The sequence below is a fragment of the Gastrolobium bilobum genome, unplaced genomic scaffold, assembly GCF_033153095.1.
Source record: "Gastrolobium bilobum isolate Gb01-03AN ecotype WA unplaced genomic scaffold, APGP_CSIRO_Gbil_v1 utg1221, whole genome shotgun sequence".
Lineage (NCBI taxonomy): Eukaryota > Viridiplantae > Streptophyta > Magnoliopsida > Fabales > Fabaceae > Gastrolobium > Gastrolobium bilobum.
This window is the reverse complement of record NW_026897257.1, coordinates 107679-129665: the sequence shown is the minus strand read 5'-3', so window position 1 is coordinate 129665 and position 21987 is coordinate 107679. Positions and strand designations below refer to the sequence as shown.

General features: G+C 35.3%; 2 protein-coding genes across 2 annotated transcripts; one reads left to right on the top strand and one right to left on the bottom strand.

The window, feature by feature from the left end:
• The first annotated feature begins 712 nt into the window (after positions 1-712).
• On the top strand, positions 713-9097 carry LOC133305552 (MLO-like protein 11). The gene is made up of 15 exons (XM_061505806.1): positions 713-838; positions 1380-1437; positions 1597-1832; positions 1928-2044; positions 2729-2789; positions 3924-4018; positions 4441-4515; positions 5449-5534; positions 5913-5962; positions 6120-6160; positions 6981-7151; positions 7259-7294; positions 7566-7633; positions 8064-8124; positions 8417-9097. The coding sequence occupies exons 1-15, from the start codon at positions 713-715 to the stop codon at positions 8804-8806; spliced, it is 1671 nt and encodes a 556-aa protein (XP_061361790.1). The 3' UTR covers positions 8807-9097.
• A 407-nt stretch (positions 9098-9504) lies between these two features.
• Positions 9505-20790, bottom strand: LOC133305551 (choline transporter protein 1-like). Its single transcript, XM_061505805.1, has 10 exons — positions 20606-20790; positions 19601-19953; positions 19188-19333; positions 15371-15554; positions 14420-14493; positions 14200-14313; positions 11987-12343; positions 11284-11544; positions 10283-10510; positions 9505-9765 (listed from the first exon to the last, which is right to left on the bottom strand). The coding sequence occupies exons 1-10, from the start codon at positions 20788-20790 to the stop codon at positions 9565-9567; spliced, it is 2103 nt and encodes a 700-aa protein (XP_061361789.1). The 3' UTR covers positions 9505-9564.
• Between the last annotated feature and the right edge of the window lie 1197 nt (positions 20791-21987).

Genomic DNA, 21987 nt, shown 5'->3' with positions numbered 1-21987 from the left:
GAGGGTGGGTTTGGTGTGCGGTTGTGGTTAGGTAGCGTAATGGGTTAGAGAGAGAGGAGATTAGGGTTTTCTTTCTGATCCCTTTAGCTTCCCTTTCCTTTAACTTGGGCCTTCCACCAAAAGATCCAGCCCAATTCCTCCTCCTATCTTCTTCTCTTCCTTTCCCTTTTTCTCTGGGCTTTAATATTTTAGGTCCGGCCCATCACTTTCTTTTTGCTTTTCCTTTTTCTGATGAATGTTAACACAATGGGCCTGTAAAATAACAAGTTTAAGCCCATTAGAATTTAAGCCCAACATAAATTTTTGGGGTATTTTAATCACAAACATCATTCATTTCTCACCAATTACACTCTAAACCATATGTTCTAAGTCTCATTTAAGAGACTTATTTTCTTATACTCAAACCAAAGAGTCAATGGTGAAGAGATTGGAAATGCAAGGAGCTTCATTTTCCCTTGTTTTGTTGTATCTTAGTATGTAAATCAGGAATCAGGATCACTAATTGCCAATATTTCCACGATTAGGATTTTATATTTATAGGATTAAGTATTATCCCACTAAGTTATATGTTGATGTACTATGAGTTCTGTTTGTATAATTTTCAATGTTGATCTCTAATGAGACCCATATTTTACGTCCATTGAAGAAGTTGGCCTGTGATTTTTAAGGCGTAGTCATATTGAAGGTTTGGTCAGTGATATGATACTTAAAAATGGCAGAAAATGTACAAGAAACACGGTCACTGGCCTTGACTCCTACATGGTCGGTTGCCACTGTGTTGACTATCTTCGTTGCTGTCTCTTTGCTTGTGGAGCGCTCCATTCACCGTTTAAGCAATGTAAGTATTGCTAGAATCTTTATTGAACTATGATTGTTGTTTATAGCAAATAAATTGCATGGAAAAAAATTGGAAGCTTGTTCTATTTTTAAGGAATTTTGCAAACTTAAGATACTTAGGAGCTGCTATCAGACTTGTTTATGAAATTGAGTGGAGGAAGGGCAGAGGTAAAAAAATGAAAAGAGAGGCACACGCCTGAAACCGGATTAGTCGGGTCCATTACGATTTTGGACAAGAAAAAAAGAAAAAAATATTTTGCCTAACAACTATTTAAATGTGGTAAGAAGCTTCATTTATGGGTTCAATGTATGTCTATAAGAAATTTATGTGGATCTGCATCAATTGGCATGGAAAGAAGCTCTCTCTTAAAATGCAATTACACGTACATGTATAGATTTATAATTTTCGTTTTTTGTTTAAAGCTTGATTTCTCTTAATCGTACATTTGTCTTACTTGTGACCAATTAGTAAATGAGCCGTTCTTTGTGGTCAACTTTTGTATGAATTCTGATGTGTGATTATGTTTTTTCTGTGGCTGCAGTGGCTGCGGAAAACTAATCGAAAACCCTTGCTTGCAGCTTTAGAGAAGATGAAAGAAGGTATCATGCATTAAGTTCTACTGGAAATCCTTTCCAATATAAACAAGAATTCTTTTTAATCTGTTTATCTTTTCTGACTTTTCTACTTTGTGCTAATCTTTTTTTGTTTGTGTCGCTTCTTATTGATCAATTCTCACTGTTTTGCAATTCTACCTTCAGAGTTGATGTTGCTTGGATTTATATCACTCCTATTAACAGCTACGTCCAGCATGATAGCCAATATTTGCATTCCATTGAAGTTCTACAATAGTGCTTTTTCTCCATGCTCTAGATCTGAGATTGATGAAGAAATGCAAGAGAATGACTCCAAAGAACGTAAATTATTGATGGCTTCTGCTTACCCACGCTTACTTAGGAGGATGTTGAATGGAATAAACAGAAACTCCTGCAGAGAGGCATGATGAATATACCTTGTATTAAATTTGATTATCATTAGCTTTTACTGCTCTATATCAATGTAGGTTAATTTTCAATTTGTCATGTTGCTCAGGGTTATGAACCATTTGTTTCGTATGAAGGTCTAGAGCAATTGCATCGATTCATTTTTGTCATGGCGGTAACACATATATCTTACAGTTGCCTAACAATGTTGTTAGCCATTGTGAAGGTGAGCTATTGTTTCCTATATGTAGATAAGCATTTGATTGCCACACATTTATCATTATTGCAAAGAATTAGCCATATATTAATTTCTGTTTCATAACATACTTGCCTTTGCATATTGAACAATATTGGAGTAATGATATAGAGTAGTTTGAATCATTCTTTAAAAAGGTAATTGATAATGTGTATTATATTTCTGCTGTTAATGAAGGACTACCATATATCTTTTTCATTTAACTTATAGATTTTGGAAAGATTTTGATGAACTTCTTTTGACTGAGTAAAATTAGGGAGAACTATGGGCCTGACATGGCATGGAAAAGGGTAAATAGATAGGTTATGCATTAAATAATTTCATGCAATATCAAAAAAGAAGTATAGAGAATATTATATTATTCAAAGTATAAGTACGGAGATTATGCCTATGAAAATTAATTAATCTATGAAAAGTATATTTTACTTTTAGTGTCAATGAGTATTCAATGCACTGTTCAATATTTCAAATTAATTTAAATTTACATTTGCATCAAGCAGAGATCTAATAGTATGAAACAATATCAAATTATCAATGATATATTTCCAAGTTTTATTTATTTAGGTGGCTCTTATATTGATGTAGGAGATAAAACATTCAGGGGTTACCATTTGGGTTTCTGTTTGACATAATAACACTATTAGTTTGAACCAGATTCACAGTTGGAGAGTGTGGGAGGATGAGGCTCACATGGATCGACACGATTCATTAAGTGGTAAGCTCAATACTTCATTATGTGCCTTTGATCATTAGCTATTTTCTATCTGTATTCTGTTATCCTGTTAGGTCCTTTGAAATGTTATTTTCACTTCTTTAATTGACTATACAAAGCATATAAATCAGGTTTGTTATACTATGATGCATCACTTCTCTCACTTATGTAGTTGTTGTATGACTAAAATTCAAAGTTGTGTTTGGTCCTCCTCTGTTGGGTATGTTTCACACTTTGCATTTGGTTGACAACATCTACTCCCCCAAAAGCACACAGGGTCCCGCTTCTTGGTGAGTGGGTGGGGGTCTAGGGGTTGCACCCCAGTCTGGGTGGAGGCCTTGTTTTTTTGAGCCTTGGGTTCTCTTTGTAGTTTGACTTGGGCCATGAATAACTATTGTAGCTTAATTTCTGTTTATGTAACAAAGTGATTGTAACAAGTGTTGTGAATATATAGTGAAAAACATATTGTTGGATGCAGTCCTACATTGGAGTGAACCAGGGTAAATTTGTGTCTCTTGTTTACTTAGATTTTGTGTGTACAATTGCCATATCCTCCCACCAATTCACTTTATTGATCCTGTTGAGCAATTATGTTAGTGGGCAGCTTTGTAATCAGGCCTCTCTTTTTAACTCTCTTCATTTTCTTAATGAATTCTTATACCATAAGAAAATATAATCATGAGATTACTTCTTTTGCAGCAATGATTTTACGCAAAATGCCATCAAGGAGTACAGATTTTTTTTTCCATTAACTTAAGACAATTTATTTAACCTTGCAGGAAGGAACCATTCAATTATTTAAAAAATAGATGGAAATATTGAGATATAAGTGTCACATCTTAAGCTTTTAGGGCAATTGATCCTTGACATGGTATTAAATCTTCCCATGACCTTGTTTTTAGTAGTTTGATTCTCGCCAAACCCATATCTTCATATGTAAATTAAATTTAGGTCTTGTGTACTGTCCATGCTTCAAACTCAAAAAGCTTGTGTGAGAAAATGTTAAAAAATGCATTTACCTCTATACAATTAGCTTAAGCTTTTAGGAGAATTGGTCATTGACTAAAATATGTGGTCATGTAATTCATATTGAAATCATATTTAGGAGTTGATTGGTCATTTCTTTTGTTGCAACAGAAATTACGAAAGAGTTGACAATGCAAAGGCAATCATCCTTTGTCAATCCTCATACGTCAAATCCATTGGTCAGAAACAGTTCCCACATTTGGGTGGTAATTACATATCTCATCCTGTTTCCTCATTTGGTTTCATTTCGTTTATGTTTGTTATATGGACGCCTGATATTGATTCCATGAAAGAAGGAAGATATGTAGAATATTTGAAATCAAAATATGCTGAAAAGAGTTTACCAACTTTGCATGGTTTACTTGGCTAAACGTCTTACTTTTTGATCAATTTTCTTTTCTAAACAAGTTATGCAAGAGGGCTTTTGTTGCAATGGTCAATTGAGTTGACTAAATCATTTGAAAAGTTTTATTGTTATGTTGAATCTTTTATTGTTACCTTACATTCCGTACCTCTCAATTTAGATATTTTAACCATCTAGTTCTGTGTCACAAGCATACATTTGTAAGAAGTCTTGAATTCAGTATATTTATATATCTATCTAATTTTAAGTTTAATCAAGTTGTAGACATGTTTTTTCCGACAATTTGGGCGTTCTGTGGTTCGTGCTGACTACCTTACGCTTCGCAAAGGCTTCATCGTGGTATGTAATAATGCAATAGAATTTGACTAAGGTCTAAATGGTTTTGATTCAAAAGTTACTTAATATGGTTCTTATATCATTGTGTATCTGCATGTTTTTTCCAAAGTTACATTGCTAATATATTATTTAAACTTTTTAATTCTCCATTTGAAAAGATGCATGAGCTATGTAATACCTGTAAACTTCTTTCTTTTCTTAAAAGAACTCCTGTTCTAAGTTCCCAGTGTGTATTACTGGTCTATTGGCTGGCCCTTAGAGGCTCATTTATGGGGTCACCCCCTGCCTCCCCAAAATGAGACTTTTAAACTCCACCACAGAGGATCTCTCACTCCCTGCATAGCTCACCTCTCACACATTAGGAGGTGCATTGCCTCACACACCACAGTGGGGCCTACTAGGCAAAACAGTTACAGCTCTCCATCTCTCATCATTAGGGAAATATTTCCCTATCTATATATTGCCCCTTAATCCATTGAAGGGGCGTCTTGCATCCATTATATTTATGAGTTCTTACTTTGCCAAAATATAAAGCGACTTGCCCATGACATCATCCCCTCTCTTAGTTTTCACTTGAGATATACACGGTGACTCCCTCACAGAGCTTTGGTCCATGCCACTGCCTCTAAGAGCACCATTACCGCGAGATACTTCACTGTATCAAGGGATATAGACCTAAGCTCATCACCCAAACAGTTCACGGTGGAAACTAAGCTTGCTTATTTAAAAAGAAGATACTTCATGCATTTGCTTAACAATAGTGTTCTACCTTTTGATTTCAAGTTTGTACGTTGCTTGAAGTGTCATTTATACTTTATAGCAATCCACCATAATACTTGTATGCCATGTTTCTTGGAACTACGTAGTGTGTAGTATGCACCACTACTTTGTGAATGTTTACTTATTTACTCAGTCTGTTTTCCTTGTTCATGGCAGAATCACAACATTTCATTAAAATATGATTTTCACAGCTATATGGTCCGATCTATGGAAGAGGAATTCCAAAGGATAGTTGGTGTGAGGTTAGTGGTAGTTGATGGATATTCTTCAGTGCACTATCTGTTTTGGACATCAATTTCTGTTCATATATCATAATAAGATCACTTGTGCACTTTTATGTTTTGTGCATGACCTTAATTTCTGAGGTACCAATGTTTTAATAAATTGTTGAACTAAAAACATCTATTCATTTACATTTAGTGTTTTAAGAGGAAGGTCCACTTTCTATTCCATATTCATACCAAATAATCTACATAAGGATGAAAGAGTATATTGTCTTAAATTTAAACATCTGTGACGTAATATTTTTCCTTGTAATATTGTTTGCTTTCATTTTTCACAAATTGATTCTCACGAAGAAGTTGAAAGCTGATTCTTTCTGTCTATAAAATCTCTTGCAGTGGCCCACTCTGGGGATTTGTTGTTGCTTTCATGCTTTTCAATATTAAAGGTATAGCTTATTGTGAGAAATCTTGTTGAAAAGTTAGTTTATCATTTTTTCCTTGATTTTAATAATATATTCGCTCCCTCCCCAGAAAAATCTCACTGTTATGGTCTTCTGCTTACTGTTAAAACTTATAATTAGGGATTTTTTGGGTCTATTACAGGATCTAATCTCTATTTCTGGATAGCTATCATTCCTGTATCTGTAAGTTATTTCCTTCCTTTCTTTCTAGTTATCCTATTTGGTCATGAAATGCTGTTTGGTGGATAACCTGAACATTTAACTTATGTTCCTGAACCATTTAGACATTGTTAATAGCATGTGGTGGTTGGTAGATTTTTCTTTGGAATTTGAATGGAACAGAATGCTTGTTGGTGAACCAGCATAAAAATGTGGTATATTTTTTATACGAAACATAAATTAGGTGCATAAATTATTGAAGGTAATCTACAATACAATCATTATTGTTGAGATATATAGTCCCACATTGGTTGTATGTGCAACTAATGTGGAGTTTATAAAGGCCTTGGGCACTCCCACCCTTTGAGCTAGCTTTTGGGGTGGTGTATCCCAAGGTTCTTTACATGGTATCAGAGCCTCGTGTCCCAAGTTCGATCCTCGCCGCCCCCCACTTTCTTTCAAGTGGAATTTCTTTGTTCGCACATGTAAGCTGGGCCTGTTGCATCATCCTCTTCAAGCCCAATGAGCTCTCGTGTGAGGGGGCGTGTTGAGATATATAGTCCCACATTGGTTGTATGTGCCAACTAATGTGGAGTTTATAAAGGCCTTGGGCACTCCCACCCTTTGAGCTAGCTTTTGGGGTGGTGTATCCCAAGGTTCTTTACAATTATGTTTGTTTGACTAATCACAATATATTTTTAATTTCATATGCATGATATGTCCATAGTGTGGGGAATTACAGTTGAAGATTATCCAAACCTTGCCTTCTTTTGTATTTCTCATATGGCCATATTTTCTGTTAACTGTGTCATGTTATTTCTTTTGTGGTCATGTTCATGGACAGCTTGTTCTTTTGGTGGGAACAAAGCTACAGCATGTTATCGCTACCTTGGTATTGGAGAATGCAGGAATTGCTGGTTTCATCCCAGAAGCAAAGTTGAGGCCTCGTGATGAGCTTTTCTGGTTTAAGAAGCCTGAACTTCTATTGTCCTTGATCCATTTCATTCTCTTCCAGGTTGGCCATGGTTCCTCTACATTTGGTGCAATTATTTCTTACTGAAACTTGTTATTTTCTTATTAACTTCTGATTCTTTTTTCTTTTTTTTTTGGTTTATTTGGCAGAATGCATTTGAATTGGCATCATTCTTTTGGTTCTGGGTACTTCCTTATCCATATTTTTTAAGTTTTCACTGAATCTTGAATTGTAAGAAAGATTCATATTGCTCAAAATCAAATTATCCAATAACGTAAGCAAGAAACTGTATAGGAAGTTCAAATAAAATATGATACAACTATATATTTGTGATATTGAATCATTATCTCCACTGAACAAGATAATGAACCACATGGAAAATATATAACATTTACACTTGCAGCTTTTAAATTTTTGTATTTGACTAAACTAGTAAAATGTCTTTTTTGACTGCAGTGGCAGTTCGGATATAATTCCTGCTTTATTAGGAATCACCTCCTCGTTTATTTAAGGCTAATCTTCGGGTATGCATTAATCAAGAGAGTTTTTTTTTTTTTTTTTCCAATTCAGGATTTTAAATAAGAGAATTCTTGTGTAAACTAAGTCAATAAATAACTAACGGGATTAGTGTTTCTCATATTATAGGAGATAATTTTATATCTTACATATACATAAAAGTATGTGGAACCTATCTTTTCTTTCGCTTTCTTTTCTCTTCACATGGGGTCCACATAATTTTACGTGTGTAGAAAATAAAATTATTTCTTACAATATAAGAAACATTAACCCCTTAACTAATACGTCATTATTTTGAATATAAAATAACTACTTAGCACAGAAGTTTATGCAATTATTTAAAGTAAAATGTCATGTTTAGATATTTATAGATTTAGTCTATACAAGAATTTCTAGTTAGTCAACCATGGGCCTTTTATCTTGTATTCAACTTTGTAGGTTTGCGGGACAGTTTCTTTGCAGCTACAGCACCTTGCCACTCTATGCACTCGTTACACAGGTAACCAAGACCTAGAAAAGGGAAATACAAGTTTATATCTGACTATATGACATGCTTTTAGTTTTGGAAGTCTCAAGTTATATAAATGGCATGCCTAATTCCAAGACTTCATTTAGACATGACTACTACTAACATGTTTGTTCACCGCACAATGGCTTTACTTTAGAATAATGAATAATCTGTCTCGTGTTGCTTGAGAAATGGAGTTGTTGCATTGAGTGAATCATTTTAGTGAAGGGATTTTGCTACTTTCATGTCTCATGCAATAACAGCTTTCCTATGTTTATTTCAGATGGGAACAAACTACAAGGCAGCATTAATACCACAGAGGATAAGAGAGACAATTCATGGATGGGGGAAAGCAGCTAGGAAGAAGAGAAGACATGGAATGTTCACTGATGACTCTACCATTCATACAGACACAAGCACTGTTTTGTCTATTGAAGAAGATGATCAGTTAATTGATATCCCTGGAAATGTCACTGACCTTGCCACAGGCACTGAAGTAGAATTGCAACCAGTTACAACTCTTGCATCTACCCCTTCACCTAATGCTAATGAAGCTTCAAGTAGGGCCGTTACACCCCTCCTTCGACCCTCTGCTTCAATATCTTCATCAGTACCATTCAGTTCTAGAATAGAAGCAATTTCAAGATGCTCCTCTATGCCAAGTGGAAGATAATTATGAGCAATGGAAGAAAATGATCTCAATGATGAAAATGAAACAAGTTATATGGTAAATTGGTAAAGTTGGCTTTTGTGTAATTATCAGAAGCTGTACAAGGATTAGTTCCCTTGAAAAGCTATGTAAGGTAACAATGCTTTTCGCCATAGCTAATATATGCGGGGACAATTGTAGAATGGGGAGACATTTGTCTCTTGATGCTAAGCTGTAACCTTGGAGTATGGACCAAGTATATTGTAAATTTAACCTTTTAGTTTTTGAAATGATGTAAAACTAAACTTAAAGAATGTGGACAACATATGGTAAAAGGTGATGGATGCTAACAGTGCAAACACATTTCTGCTGCCTCATTCAAAGGGACCATACATTTTTATTTACCATAGTCATTGTTGTAACTTTTGGCTGTTCAGTCTTTAGGAAATATAATTGTGTTGCAAGCTATAAAAAGTAAATAAAAAACTCCAAAACTGACACTTGATAAGCTACCACTATGAAGCTCTTACAATTCATCACAAGATGCAGCAGTTTTGAGAAAGATTATAACTATATAAGAACAAGCATTGAATTTGTTCTGTTTGTGCCCATAACATGATATCCTACCATAACCCATTTGTCAAAAAATAAAACTACTTAAAACGCTACCCTCCACGGGGAACCTTTGTCCAGCATTTTATATGACATATATACAAGGGGAAGAACAGAACTCAGGTGGCAAAAATAAGCACCTAAACAAAATTCTAAATCTTGAAGCTATGTTAAAAGTCATCACTGGGTCCTTGTGTAAGTCTCTGCATCTCATTTTGGTCTCTGAAAGTTTCAATGAGAAGGGGTGGAGCATATTGTGCTGTCCCATGCTCTTCAGAATCCTGGCAGAATGAGAGAATGATGGTGTCAATTGACATCTCTACAACCGCAAAGAAAAGAGTAGCAACAATATATCCAAGAGCCCAGCAAACCTGCATTACACAAAATAAAAAAAAAATGAGGTTCTGATAATCATTTACAATTCAACATTAAAGGGTGAATTAGTATACTTTTCTTTCTTTTTTTGCAACTATTTTCCAGCTCTTCATCCTTTTAACTAACAAGCTATCCATTATGATAAAGTTGAATGCATAAAGTTAATCTTTCACTCAGTGGTGCAGAGCCACAGATTTAAGTGCTCAAGGGGAAAGAAAAACACCTTCTGTAAATAACTGTAGGCTACAACACATTGACTAATGTAAGACCAAAATGGTTTTGAATCAACATCAGCTTATTTGAAAACTATGAATAATAATGAATCATTTATCTGGAACTGAAAACTATAAAGTTCATATAATAGAACACATTATAATATTTTACCAACTATTCATCTAGATGAGAATCTACACTTTTTACCCATTAAAAAGTGAACTACCATCTTTTATGCTTTTGTTAAACCGTAGTTGATCTTCAAGCCCTACTCTTTTAATTAGATTATAGAAAACATACCATGACAGGCAAGAGCGGAGATGAGATCTTGTTATGCGCATCTCTGTACTTGTGTGTTTCCAACATGATGAAAGCAAAAACAGCACTTGAGAGGCTGACACACAGTTTTCCAAGAAACAAAATAACATCTCCAATCACATTGACACGCCCAATCCGTAGGATGTTATTCATGATCAACTCTGTTGCAATAACTGAAGCTTTAAAGAAACTTTTACCAGTTATAGCAATCTGCAGGTTTCAAGCAGATACTTGAGTAGTTAAATGCAGAAAGACATAAAATATGAAAGCAAATTGAATTAACAGAAAAGGATGACACATTGAATTAAGTAAAAAAATTATGTAAAAGCAATATACTAAGTAAAATTAGAAAGACTCATTGAACATAAGTAACTAAATTCTAAAATAATACTCTCCAAGAAAAGTTTAAAGCAAATTCATGTTTTAGGGAAGGGGGTTTGACAGGAAACATTTGAATGCCACAAGTATAGATAGATGGTAAAAATTAATACTTAGTAGATAATTTTTTAGTAAGCCTCAACTCTATTTGTCATCACTCTTCTATTCTTTATCCAGAAATATACCCACATTTTCTCTATGCAACTTGTGCTAGAACACTCCTCTGGTAACTGGATAACAACTAGCCATTCTCTGATGTTCAAGTGCCCAAAAGGACATGACAGGAAGTTTATTGAGAAAAGAGAGAAAAAGTTGAGTTTAGGTTAATCATGAAAGTCTATATACTATTTAACATGTCAACCTTTTTTTGGAAAAAATGTTTTGTCCCCTATTTTGAAGTATACTTTACAGAGATCCATATGCAATCCAGCCTCACCCAAACTTGCTGATCACAAGGCAAAAAGTACATTAAAACGGGATCTTCCTTCTATTAGTCCTTAATATATCCTTATTTGTTACAAGAATAATTGCTCCAAAATAATAAGCATATATCTAACCGCATGATGCATGCATAAATGATTTGTGGCACATCAACAAAATTTTACCATGATGTAAGCATTTCGGTTCACTGATTTGATGGTCCACTCAATACACCTAAGAAAACATTGAGAAGATTGGTATGCAGCCTTGCCAATCCAGCTGTCAGGCATGTGACTGGAGACTTTTAGTTTACGGCGTATAGATTCAAGTAGAAAATGGATTGATTCTACAAATGATACAGTCAGAGAGCCAAGAGCCACAGAACCTAGACTGTAACGCATAAGCCTCTTCATGAAGGAAACGACTGAAAGAAAAGGAATTTCTGGCTGCATTGAGAAAGATGAATTATATTTAATAACATATATAGATATTTTTAACTATCAAAAGATAATTGTTTAATTAATTGATAATACAATTCAAATCAGCGAAACAAACAAGTACCAACAGTTTTCCATTTTAATCTGAATTCGATATTTTAAGATTATGAAGCATGCAATCTAGTTAACCCCAAAATAACTAGATAAAATGATAGTCATATTTTAACAATTTATAATCCTACACTGGTACAACTTATACTGATCAAGAAGAATTTCTGAGCCAAATAGAAAACCATGCCCCTGCAAAGGCTGGGATACATATCATTCAATCTTATCAAAGTTCAGTAGTCTTATCTGCATAAAACTCTCCCTGAATCCTGTGAACTATGGAAAAAAATGTTCTATGAATTGTATTATTCATTTCATCTATGAACAAAGTGTTTTGACTTACAGATGCTTCGCCACGGGCCCAATAATAAGATGCAACAGATCCAGCAATCACAGTTGATGAGCTTGCTATGAAAAATTGTGTTGCCCAATAAAACCCAAATAGGTGAAAAAGGATGGCAACTCCAATATGTGGTGTGTAACGAATGCTGTAACCACAACAATGATCACAGATCACCTTTTTCTCCATGAGATCATATGCACAGCAGTTAGAGTTGCAGTTATTCTGAACAACCTGACCAGAGCTGAACAAATGGAGACCAGAAGAAATCCAGAACATGTAGAACACAGCGAGGATACCATATGGTATGATCGGAAAAATAATAAGTGCTTTAACTTCTCCTATCACTTTTGCAGCAACCTGTTAGCAATATTTGCATTAAAATCAATTTAATTGATTAACTGTCATAATGGAAAGAATGCAGTATCATCATTTCACAGTACCACATTATGTGCCTATGGGCTAGGTAGGTATGTGTAACAAATTTCTCGAAGAGAAGTTATGAGTAACTTTGTGACAACTAGATGTGAAAACAATTAAGGTTAGATAGAGGAATAGGTCACAGGAGTTATGAAATATATATTCCATATGCAAGACATATAACACATATCAACAATGAAAATGCTATGGTTTACAACAAATAGCACTGTCGGAGACGAGGATAAAAGGTTAAGCATCCACTCGTTGAATAGTTAAACAAGAACAATGGCCGGTCAAACCAGTATGACCAGAGTTCGATTAAGCTGTGTATTGCAGCCAGGTGCAAAATTAGCTGTACCTTTAAAATAAATTTTTTTCCTAGAAAGGGGTGCACATGTACTCCAATTGCTCAATCTTAGCAGTCAGCGCTCAGTACTCATGGGGTAGGAACACTTTATAAGATAAGCTGAGTTTACCCAGCTGCGCACATATTTCTCTTGACATTGGATTCGTATTTTCTCTTAATTACTGTAAAGAACCTTGGGATACGCCACCCCAAAAGCTAGCTCAAAAGGAGAGAGTGCCCAAGGCCTTATAAACTCCACATTAGTTGCACATACAACCAATGTGAGACTATATATCTCAACACGCCCCCTCACGCAAGAGCCCATGGGTGGTGTATCCCAAGGTTCTTTACAAACTCCACATTAGTTGCACATACAACCAATGTGAGACTATATATCTCAACAATTACTTCAACCACAATTTAAAAAAATAAAATAATGATAGAAAAAGAGGATTTTTTCAACATTATTGTAACAAAAACTATTTATTTTGTTTTTTTGACACTAAATAATGCTCATTGATTTTTAGGGTAAAATACACATTACCCTCTTATACTTACATCCTTTTTCAATTAAACCCCCCCCCCCCCCCCAAACAACAACAAAAACAAGGTTCTCTCAACTTAGGTTTAATTTGAAAGCATTTTTTCAGTTAACTTTAACAGAAGTTATTGTTTATTTTTGTTGAGATATATAAAATCATTAATTTAATCTCACCCAATAGCTTAAGCTTTTGGGTTGAATTGGTTCTTTACATGGTATCATAGCCTCAGTGTACCGGGTTCGATCCTCGCCACCTCCCACTTCCTTTCTAGTGGAATCTCTTTCTTCGCATAGGTAGGTGGGCCTATGCATTGTCCACTCTTCAAGCCCAGTGGGCTCTCGTGTGAGGGGGCGTGTTGAGATATATAAAATCATTAATTTAACCTCACCCAATAGCTTAAGCTTTTGGGTTGAATTGGTTCTTTATAATTTTACACGTTAGCTTCTAGTGGTCTAACACTTAACCTACCCCATAAAAGTTTATTTTTTATCACCAAACCTCCTACAAAAGATAAACTTTACGAGTATAGATTCAGAAAGTTAAATTGCTGTTGAAGTTAGCTGGAAAGAACTTGAACCACAGTTCGGATGCAAAGAAAAAAGAAAAAAAACTTGAGGGGGTTAATTGAAAAAGTAGAGATAGGTAATGTGTAATTTACCCCAATTTTTGTTTTTTTACCCTTCTTCTGCTATATTCACCAACTTTATGACAAGAGTAAGCAGATGTATAAATTACTTAAGAGGTTATTAAAAATGCATGACAAATTTGACAATGATTGGGAGTTCAACCTCTGACAAATATTTTTAAGGTTAAAAAATATACATAATTACGATAAGAAATAAATCAATGAACAAAAACAACAAACTTAATCATAGTTTTATATTTGCATATAATAAAGTTATGCTTGCCTTAAGGACAGAAGTTGCCATAAGGATGCGCCGAACAATAGCAATTGATGTAAGAATGGAAACAACCATGATAAAGGTCATAGTGACAGTGACAACACGTAGATGAGTCAGCTCCTGAAAAGGAAACCAGTTCGTAAGATTTACAAGATAAAATCATCAACACAAAGAGAGAGAGAGAGAGAGATCACAGATTTAATCACTCAGTCACAACGATACTTACCCTCCCAAATATATGAATGTAAGGATCATGCTCACCAATAATGGGGGAAATAGCATCATTTCCTATCCATCCAACTGAAAGTCAGGAAGACAACATTAACTCAGCTTTATTGTTTGATTGATGTTTGCTCAAAATCTAGAAAAAGATAAATAAAAATATTTGGCTAGATAATTCAAAGTTATATAGAAAGGTATAATAGGTTTCAACTAGAATCAGCAAAGTATACTGTATGTATCAAGTTATACACATTCAGCCATTCAATATTTCTTATTTGACAATCCGTACGTACACCATGCATGCAAACAAATTATTTTCACTGTTTCCAATGCCCAAAATGCATAAAAGAACAAGGATAAGATCTAGATCATTTTCAAGTCCCAAAGAATGACTCCTCTATCAAAATACAAACTCAAAAGAATTCAAAAATTAAACCATATCATCAAACAATTTTTGACATTCCAAATTCCAATATTTAGTAAAAGAAAATACATTACAACCAAAATGTTCAGTGCTTTCGAAATGGCCCCTGCCTCATGCCATAAGTCATATATTTTACCAAAAACATGTCTGGAACAAAGCTTGTGTCTGGCCCAGAAGTTCGTTTTCAATTTTTATTCTAAATTGTTACAAACAGGTCGGTTAAGTGTCTAACAATAGGTTTGCAGTAAGTGTCAAACTTAACACGAAACCAGAGAAGTGTTGTGTGCTACTGTGCTTGATTGGATATATGAGAGGATGCAAATGTATAGTTGATGCAAGGGTATTTATTAAAATGGTAATCTCAAAAATGAATAGGCCATGCGGCTGACAAGGAATCAAACGTCAAATACATAGAAAGGAAGAATGAAATATACAATAAAAAAGGAGTATTCACATTTTGGTCGTCTTCTGTCTAGTGGTATTTCCTTAAAAATACATTTGGTTCACAATTAGCCTGCCAGAGACCCTAACCTTTTAGGTAGTAGAGCATTGTTACTGATACTATTAGAACATTAAAGAAAAACACCGTTATCCAAGGCATTGCAGCAACAAAATGCCGAATCATCAGCAGCCAAATCACAGACAGAAACAGAGGTAAAATCCCTCCACAAACAATCAGCACAGGCCATGCCTTTCCTATGTCGGCCATGTATCTCTGCAAATAAAAGTGATTGTGAAACATCAAAATTCTACAGCACATAATACACATAATGTTTAGCGACAGGGCATATGAAATAGTAAAAGCAAAGTTTCAAACAAGTATACTTAAGAGTGAAAATACAAGAAGTGAAGGAAAGGATAAGTAAAAATAGTCAACATATTCTATTAATTGCATTTTTACCCTTACCAAGAACATTATGAAGTATCAATTAGTTAGGGGTTTGTTATAAAAGGTTTAACAAAAACAAGGACTTAAAAACTTTAAATAGTGTGCTGCTTTGCTGTCCTAGCAGTATATCATTTTTGCGGAATGTTCATATTAGGGGTGCTTCCTTGGGTTGGGTTCTCCAAAATTGATCTCAGGTCAGGTTTCCACCAAATAAGAGTTAGAGAAGAAGACACACATAAAACAGCCTTTCAAACTCATGATAGGCATTATGAATACCTAGTTATGTCATTTGGTCTCATGAATGCTCCATCCAATTTCCAATCAACTGTGAATTATGTTTTCCGACCCCTACTTAGATGACATGCACTAAACTTTTTTTTATTATATCTTGATATATATAGCCCTTCTGAGAGACAGCATCTAGCTCATTTAGGAAAAGTTTAGCGATACAAAATTCGCTTTGTTACCGTGAAAAGTGTCTTTTTGGTCAACAATTAATGGAGTACTTAGCCCATATTATCTCTTCAACCGGACCATGGATCCTTCCAGGGTTCAATGTGTATTGGATTAGCCAGTGCCTAGTAACTCCAAAGGGGTGCATGGATTCGTAGGTCTTATGGGGTATTATAGGCGTTTTATTAAGGACCGTGGAAAAATAGCCCAACCACTTACAGAACTGACAAAGAAGATGGGATATCATGGAACGACAAGGACCAAAGGGCCTTCAATACACTGAAACATCACCTCATTTCTTCTCCTGTATTGGCCTTGCCTGATTTTTCAAAAGAATTAATCATCGAATGTGATGCTTCATGGGTGAGGAGGAGTTTAGATGCAAGATAGACCTTTAGCTTATTTTAGCAATGTCTTGGCTTCCAGCAACCTTTCCAGGTCTATATGAGAAGGAAGTTATGGCATTGATCTTGGTGGTTCATGTAAAGAACCTTGGGATACACCACCCCAAAAGCTAGCTCAAAGGGTGAGAGTGCCCAAGGTCTTATAAACTCCACATTAGTTGCACATACAACCAATGTGGGACTATATATCTCAACACGCCCTCTCACACAAGAGCCCATTGGGCTTGAAGAGTGGAAGATGGAACAGGCCCAGCCTACCTGTGCTAAGAAACTCCACAAGAGAAAGTGGGGGACGGCGAGGCTCTGATACCATGTAAAGAACCTTGGGATACACCACCCCAAAAGCTAGCTCAAAGGGTGGGAGTGTCCAAGGTCTTATAAACTCCACATTAGTTGCACATACAACCAATGTGGGACTATATATCTCAACAGTTCAGCATTGGAGACACTATTTATTGGGAAGGCCATTCAAGGTGTAAACAGACCATAGAAGCCTCAAACACCTGTTACAGCGAAGAGTCACCACTACTGCTCAACACTGTTGGTTATTTAAGTTGATGGAATATCAATTGGAAGTGGTGTGCAAGTCAGGTCCTGAATATAAAGCAACGGATGCCCTATACCAAATTGAAGAATATAACGCGTTGCCTTCTATTTGCATTAGTCCTTATTGGGTGGATTTCGCTAAGGTGAAGGAAGAGGTCTTAGCTGATCCAGAATTAGTGAAAGCCATAGATATGCTGAAGGACGATCCCAATGCTATATCAGAATGCTTGCTGCAATAAGATTTGCTTTTCTACAAGGGCCGATTGGCAATCTCGCAGCAATCTTCCCACATTGCTACAAGAATTCCATTCCACTCCTATCGGAGGACATTCGGGTTTTGCTCGAACCTACAAGCAAATAGCTAGGAGTTTATTTTGGAAAGATATAAGGAAGCAGATTTCGCTAGTCGGGGTTTAACAGGGAGCGGAATTTTATTTTTATAAGGAAGCAGATTATGCACTTTGTTCAATTATGTGATGTCTGCCAACAACACAAATATCGGGCTCTTGCTCCTGCGTTTACTGCAGCCACTTCCCACCCCTAACCTTATATGGGAAGAGGTTACCATGGACTTCGTTACTGGTCTGCCTGAAACCCAAGGGTATGAAGATATCATAGCTGTGGTAGACAGATTGTCAAAGTATTGTTGCTGAGAATTTTGTAAAAGAAGTGGTACGATTGTATGGTTTTCCAAGTGCAATTGCGAGTGATAGTGACCCTTTGTTCCTTCGCAATTTCTGGAAAGAGATGTTTCGCCTTCAAGGGACTATTTTGAAGACGAGTATGTCCTATCATCTTCAGACTGGTGGCCAAAATGAGGTGGTTAACTGTTGAATGGAGACTTATTTGAGATGTTTTTCTTTAGAACAGCCTAAACAGTAGGCATTGGGACTTTTTTGGCTGAATTTTGATACAATACCACTTTCCACTCCACTACCAAGACCACTCCCTCTGAAGCTGTATATCGCTTCCCTACACCAGCAATCAGGCACCACCTTGCTGGTGAGACTTTAGTAGACTAGTAGCTAAGATTCTAAGTGAGAGAGATGAAGTTCTCGGGCAGCTAAAATTCAACTTATCACAGGCACAACAAACTATGAAGAGCGGTGTTGATACTTATAGGAGGGAAGTCCTGGGTTCTCTGTCAAACTTCACCCACATAGGCAGATTTCTGCGGCAAAAAGATCATTCCTAAGTTGTCAGCCCGCTACTATGGTCCCTTTTGAATCTTAGCTAGCATGGGAGAATTGACCTACAAACTGCTAATAGCAGCAACTGCAGGCGTTCATCCAATTTTTCACGTTTGACAACTTAAAAAGACCATCGGAAACCATCCAGTGGAGTCTGAATTGCCTTATGGCTGGGAGGTTGACGACCACACCCCTGTCAAACCTGAGGCAATCTTGGCTTCACGTGAGACCAATTTCCAAAAGATCACGTGCTGATCCTTTGGAAATCTGAACCGAAAGAAGAGGCCAATTGGAAAGAGTGTAGCATCCGAGGCCAACTCCCAAATGTCTTCCATGAGGACAAGACAGCTTTTAAGGGTGGCATTGTTGATGGAAATAAGGATCCAAAAGCTAGGCACAAGGTCCTATAGGTTTATTCCCATTGGCCCAAACTAAATTAGCAAGAGTGCTAAAAGTGTGTGAGTGTGGGAGGGAGTTAGTTACAATAGAAAATGAATCTGTTGTAAGAGGGGAGTCACGCAGAGGGCATTATGTCACTTTTCTGTTTTTGTGGCTAAAAGCTTGGGCCTAGGATATTTCTCCATAGCTGGGAGCTCTTGCTCTGATTTTCTGTATATCTTTTTCCTGTTTCTTGCTGAATATACCAGCCTCCATTTGAAAGATAGGATTCAATCCTATCACCCACAAACTTACTTCCTTTAATTATCTATTTCTTGTATTAGAAGTTAAAACTAACAAGCTGATAAAGCAACATGCATATAATATAGAATGTTGAAGTTAATTGTTTATTGTTTCCCCGAGCAATATCACAGTTTGTAACAACAATTTAAAAAAAAAAAAAGTAGAATGTTGAAAAAAAAATTAACCTTCAATACAGCTGACCGAGCATTGATATAATTGTGAATGGACATATCAATAACAATGTCCTCATTGATGTTAACTCCACCCATCTGCTGCCAATGCTTTAAAGACACATTTGATGCTTGAGCAATGAATTGGCAACTCCAGTAAACTAGACAAAAAAAACATGCTTTAAGAATCAGATATTTTGTAAACTGTCAATATAAGGATATATACAGTTCCCTAAACACCATCTCCCCCTTCCCCCCATGGCATAAAAAAAAGAAAGAAAACATAAAAACATTGCCTTTCTTACAAGGAGCACGGTTTGCAACCAGGACCAGAAAGTAAAGTAATGCATCCACACAACACAACCATTAGTAGGCATAAAACAAAACATGACATTTACGAATGCAATGGAACATAAAAGTTTTCTCACCATTTACACTAGGAAATATGACAGGATAACAAGGACCCTGAAGTTGAAGAGAGGAGTTTCTCATTTCTGGAGTAAGGAACTCAAAATAATTGTAGTTCATATCAATCCAATCATCCATTGAAACACGAATATCTCCTTCAGGATAATCACACACCCAACTAAGTGAATCTCCAGGAGGCATGGGGCAATCCAACAAGCATATACTGCGAGCATTGGCGAGTTTGAATTGGCTATCCTTCAATCCACTTTGATAAACCTGATTAGGATTTAGCCAGTATCTGAGCTCCAATTCACGAAGCCCAGCATGCTTGTCCCCACACACATTTCCTTTGTAATCCAGTCCATAAGTAAGCCTAGTAAGTCATAGTATCAATGATTACAAATTACACAACCATAACAACAAAAGGGAGAATAAAATTACTAGCTTCATATTACTATACAATCAACTCCCACTTCTTACTTTCAAGACTTTAAGTTCCTCAGCAACCAAACAAATAACAATATTAGTGCACAGGGGGAAAACGAATAATGAAAGATCCAATAAACATAGGATCTTAAATAAAAATTATGTGACACTTTACTTTAATGAGAATTTCGCGCTATTTGAAGCATACAAACACCCATTTGCTGAGCAAAAAATATTTGTGGTAGATTTGTTGAATAAGTATACTAATTAAAGATACAGAAAATAAAGAGAAAAGAAAAGGGACAACAGAAAATCTAAGACTGCAAGGAAGACAAAAACAAAAAAACAAAAAACAACAAGGAAATATTCACCAAAAACAAAAAAACAAAAAAGCAAAAGGAAATGCATAAATTGTTAAAAGTTAAACATACATTACAAGCTTTATAAAAGAAGCCCGTTGAGATATAGAATCTCATGCCTTAAATCCACGCTTAAAAACTAAAACTTTATTATCCAAAAAAACTAAAACTTGCAAATTACAGAAACTCCATCAACACAATGCACAATCAGAAAAAGTTGGAGACTTTTAAGATTCTCACCTTAATGGGTTACCTTGGTTGAAAGCAAAGCTAGAGTTAACAATCATGGCTATCCAGAAGGCAATAAAGATGACAAGAACAGCTATGTCACTGCATTTCCTGTTATGCCTTATGATCCCACCCATATGGGTAGTTCCATCACTTGATGGATATCTCCCAATGACTGCACCCAAAGGACCCCTCATTTTCAAGCTTGAAGAATCTCTACTGAGAAATAACAAACTTAGCTCAGTTCAACATTCTAAGGACTCACAAACTCACTTTGCAGAAGAGATGCAGACATCAGAACAAAAAGGTACAACAAAGTGGAGTACAAGGTATGAGGAAAGGGTTTTAGTTTAGATTTTAAAATAATATAAATATTTTATTCCTTGCTAGGAGTAGGACAAAAATATTGTCTTGAGTGTTTTTTTTAGTTAAAGAAAAAAAAAAGAAAAAAGAATTCTTGTCTTGTGGCACACTTCACAAGCACATCTGAGCTGAGCTGTTTCTGGCTCTTGAAAAAGAAAATTATGGAACTGAAGCATGGTGCATTAATTCACACCAATTTTCAACACATTCTCAATAATAGAGAAGTAAATAATTATTTTTTTAAAGTACAATATGATACAAATTTCAAATGCAGAGGAATAAATTAGTGTCTGGTTGGGTTAATAATATTTTATAATTTTTTTTATTCATTATTGTTAACTTTAACTATTTTGTTATGAAAAATAAATTAAAGTATATAAACTGAAAGTATGAATTTGAGACTGTAATAAAATCATGTGATAAAATAATAAATACTTAAAACATAGATATGAAATGGCTCTTACCCTTTTTTAGACAAATCCTATTTCATAATTGTTAATGCTTTGATCCATAAGCATGGGTCTCTTTGTATAGTAAATAATAATAATAATAATATGTTAGACTTAAGTATAAATCAATATTTATTCTTAAAGTATTTGAACAAATTATTCTCACATAACAATTTTCATATCTAATGTTGAAGAATTAAGAGATATTATGATTACGATTACGATTACGGTGAGAAACTGAGAATAAGTTAGGTCACATTACGATTTGATTCATATTTCACCTAAGTTTGCCTAAACTTGTTTGTTAAATAAGTAAGAAGAAAAGATTTTTAGCATTTTTATTTTGTAGAAAATTTAGAGATATCCTTACTCAACCTCCTTCGGCTACTGATATCGGAATATGGCTCTAAGGGCATGTTTGGTACACAGTATAAGATAAAGTTTGATAGTATAAGACCTGATAGTATAAAATATGATAAGGTCTGATTAAATTTTAATATTATCCAGCGTATGACATAATATTGTATAAGATAATATATTGTAAAAGATAATATCATTCAATGTTTGGTAATGTATAGTATA

What these genes read in the sequence shown, in the direction of transcription:
- LOC133305552 (XM_061505806.1), top strand. Translation starts at nt 713, where the DNA reads ATGGCAGAAAATGTACAAGAAACACGGTCACTGGCCTTGACTCCTACA. An exon ending in TGTTGTTAGCCATTGTGAAG is followed by an intron (nt 2,045 to 2,728) that starts GTGAGCTATTGT and finishes AGTTTGAACCAG; the next exon opens with ATTCACAGTTGGAGAGTGTG. An exon ending in TCGACACGATTCATTAAGTG is followed by an intron (nt 2,790 to 3,923) that starts GTAAGCTCAATA and finishes TTGTTGCAACAG; the next exon opens with AAATTACGAAAGAGTTGACA.
- LOC133305551 (XM_061505805.1), bottom strand. Translation starts at nt 20,790, where the DNA reads ATGAGGGGTCCTTTGGGTGCAGTCATTGGGAGATATCCATCAAGTGAT. An exon ending in CTCGGTCAGCTGTATTGAAG is followed by an intron (nt 15,555 to 19,187) that starts GTTAATTTTTTT and finishes TTTTATTTGCAG; the next exon opens with AGATACATGGCCGACATAGG. An exon ending in GGGCCCGTGGCGAAGCATCT is followed by an intron (nt 11,545 to 11,986) that starts GTAAGTCAAAAC and finishes TTCTCAATGCAG; the next exon opens with CCAGAAATTCCTTTTCTTTC.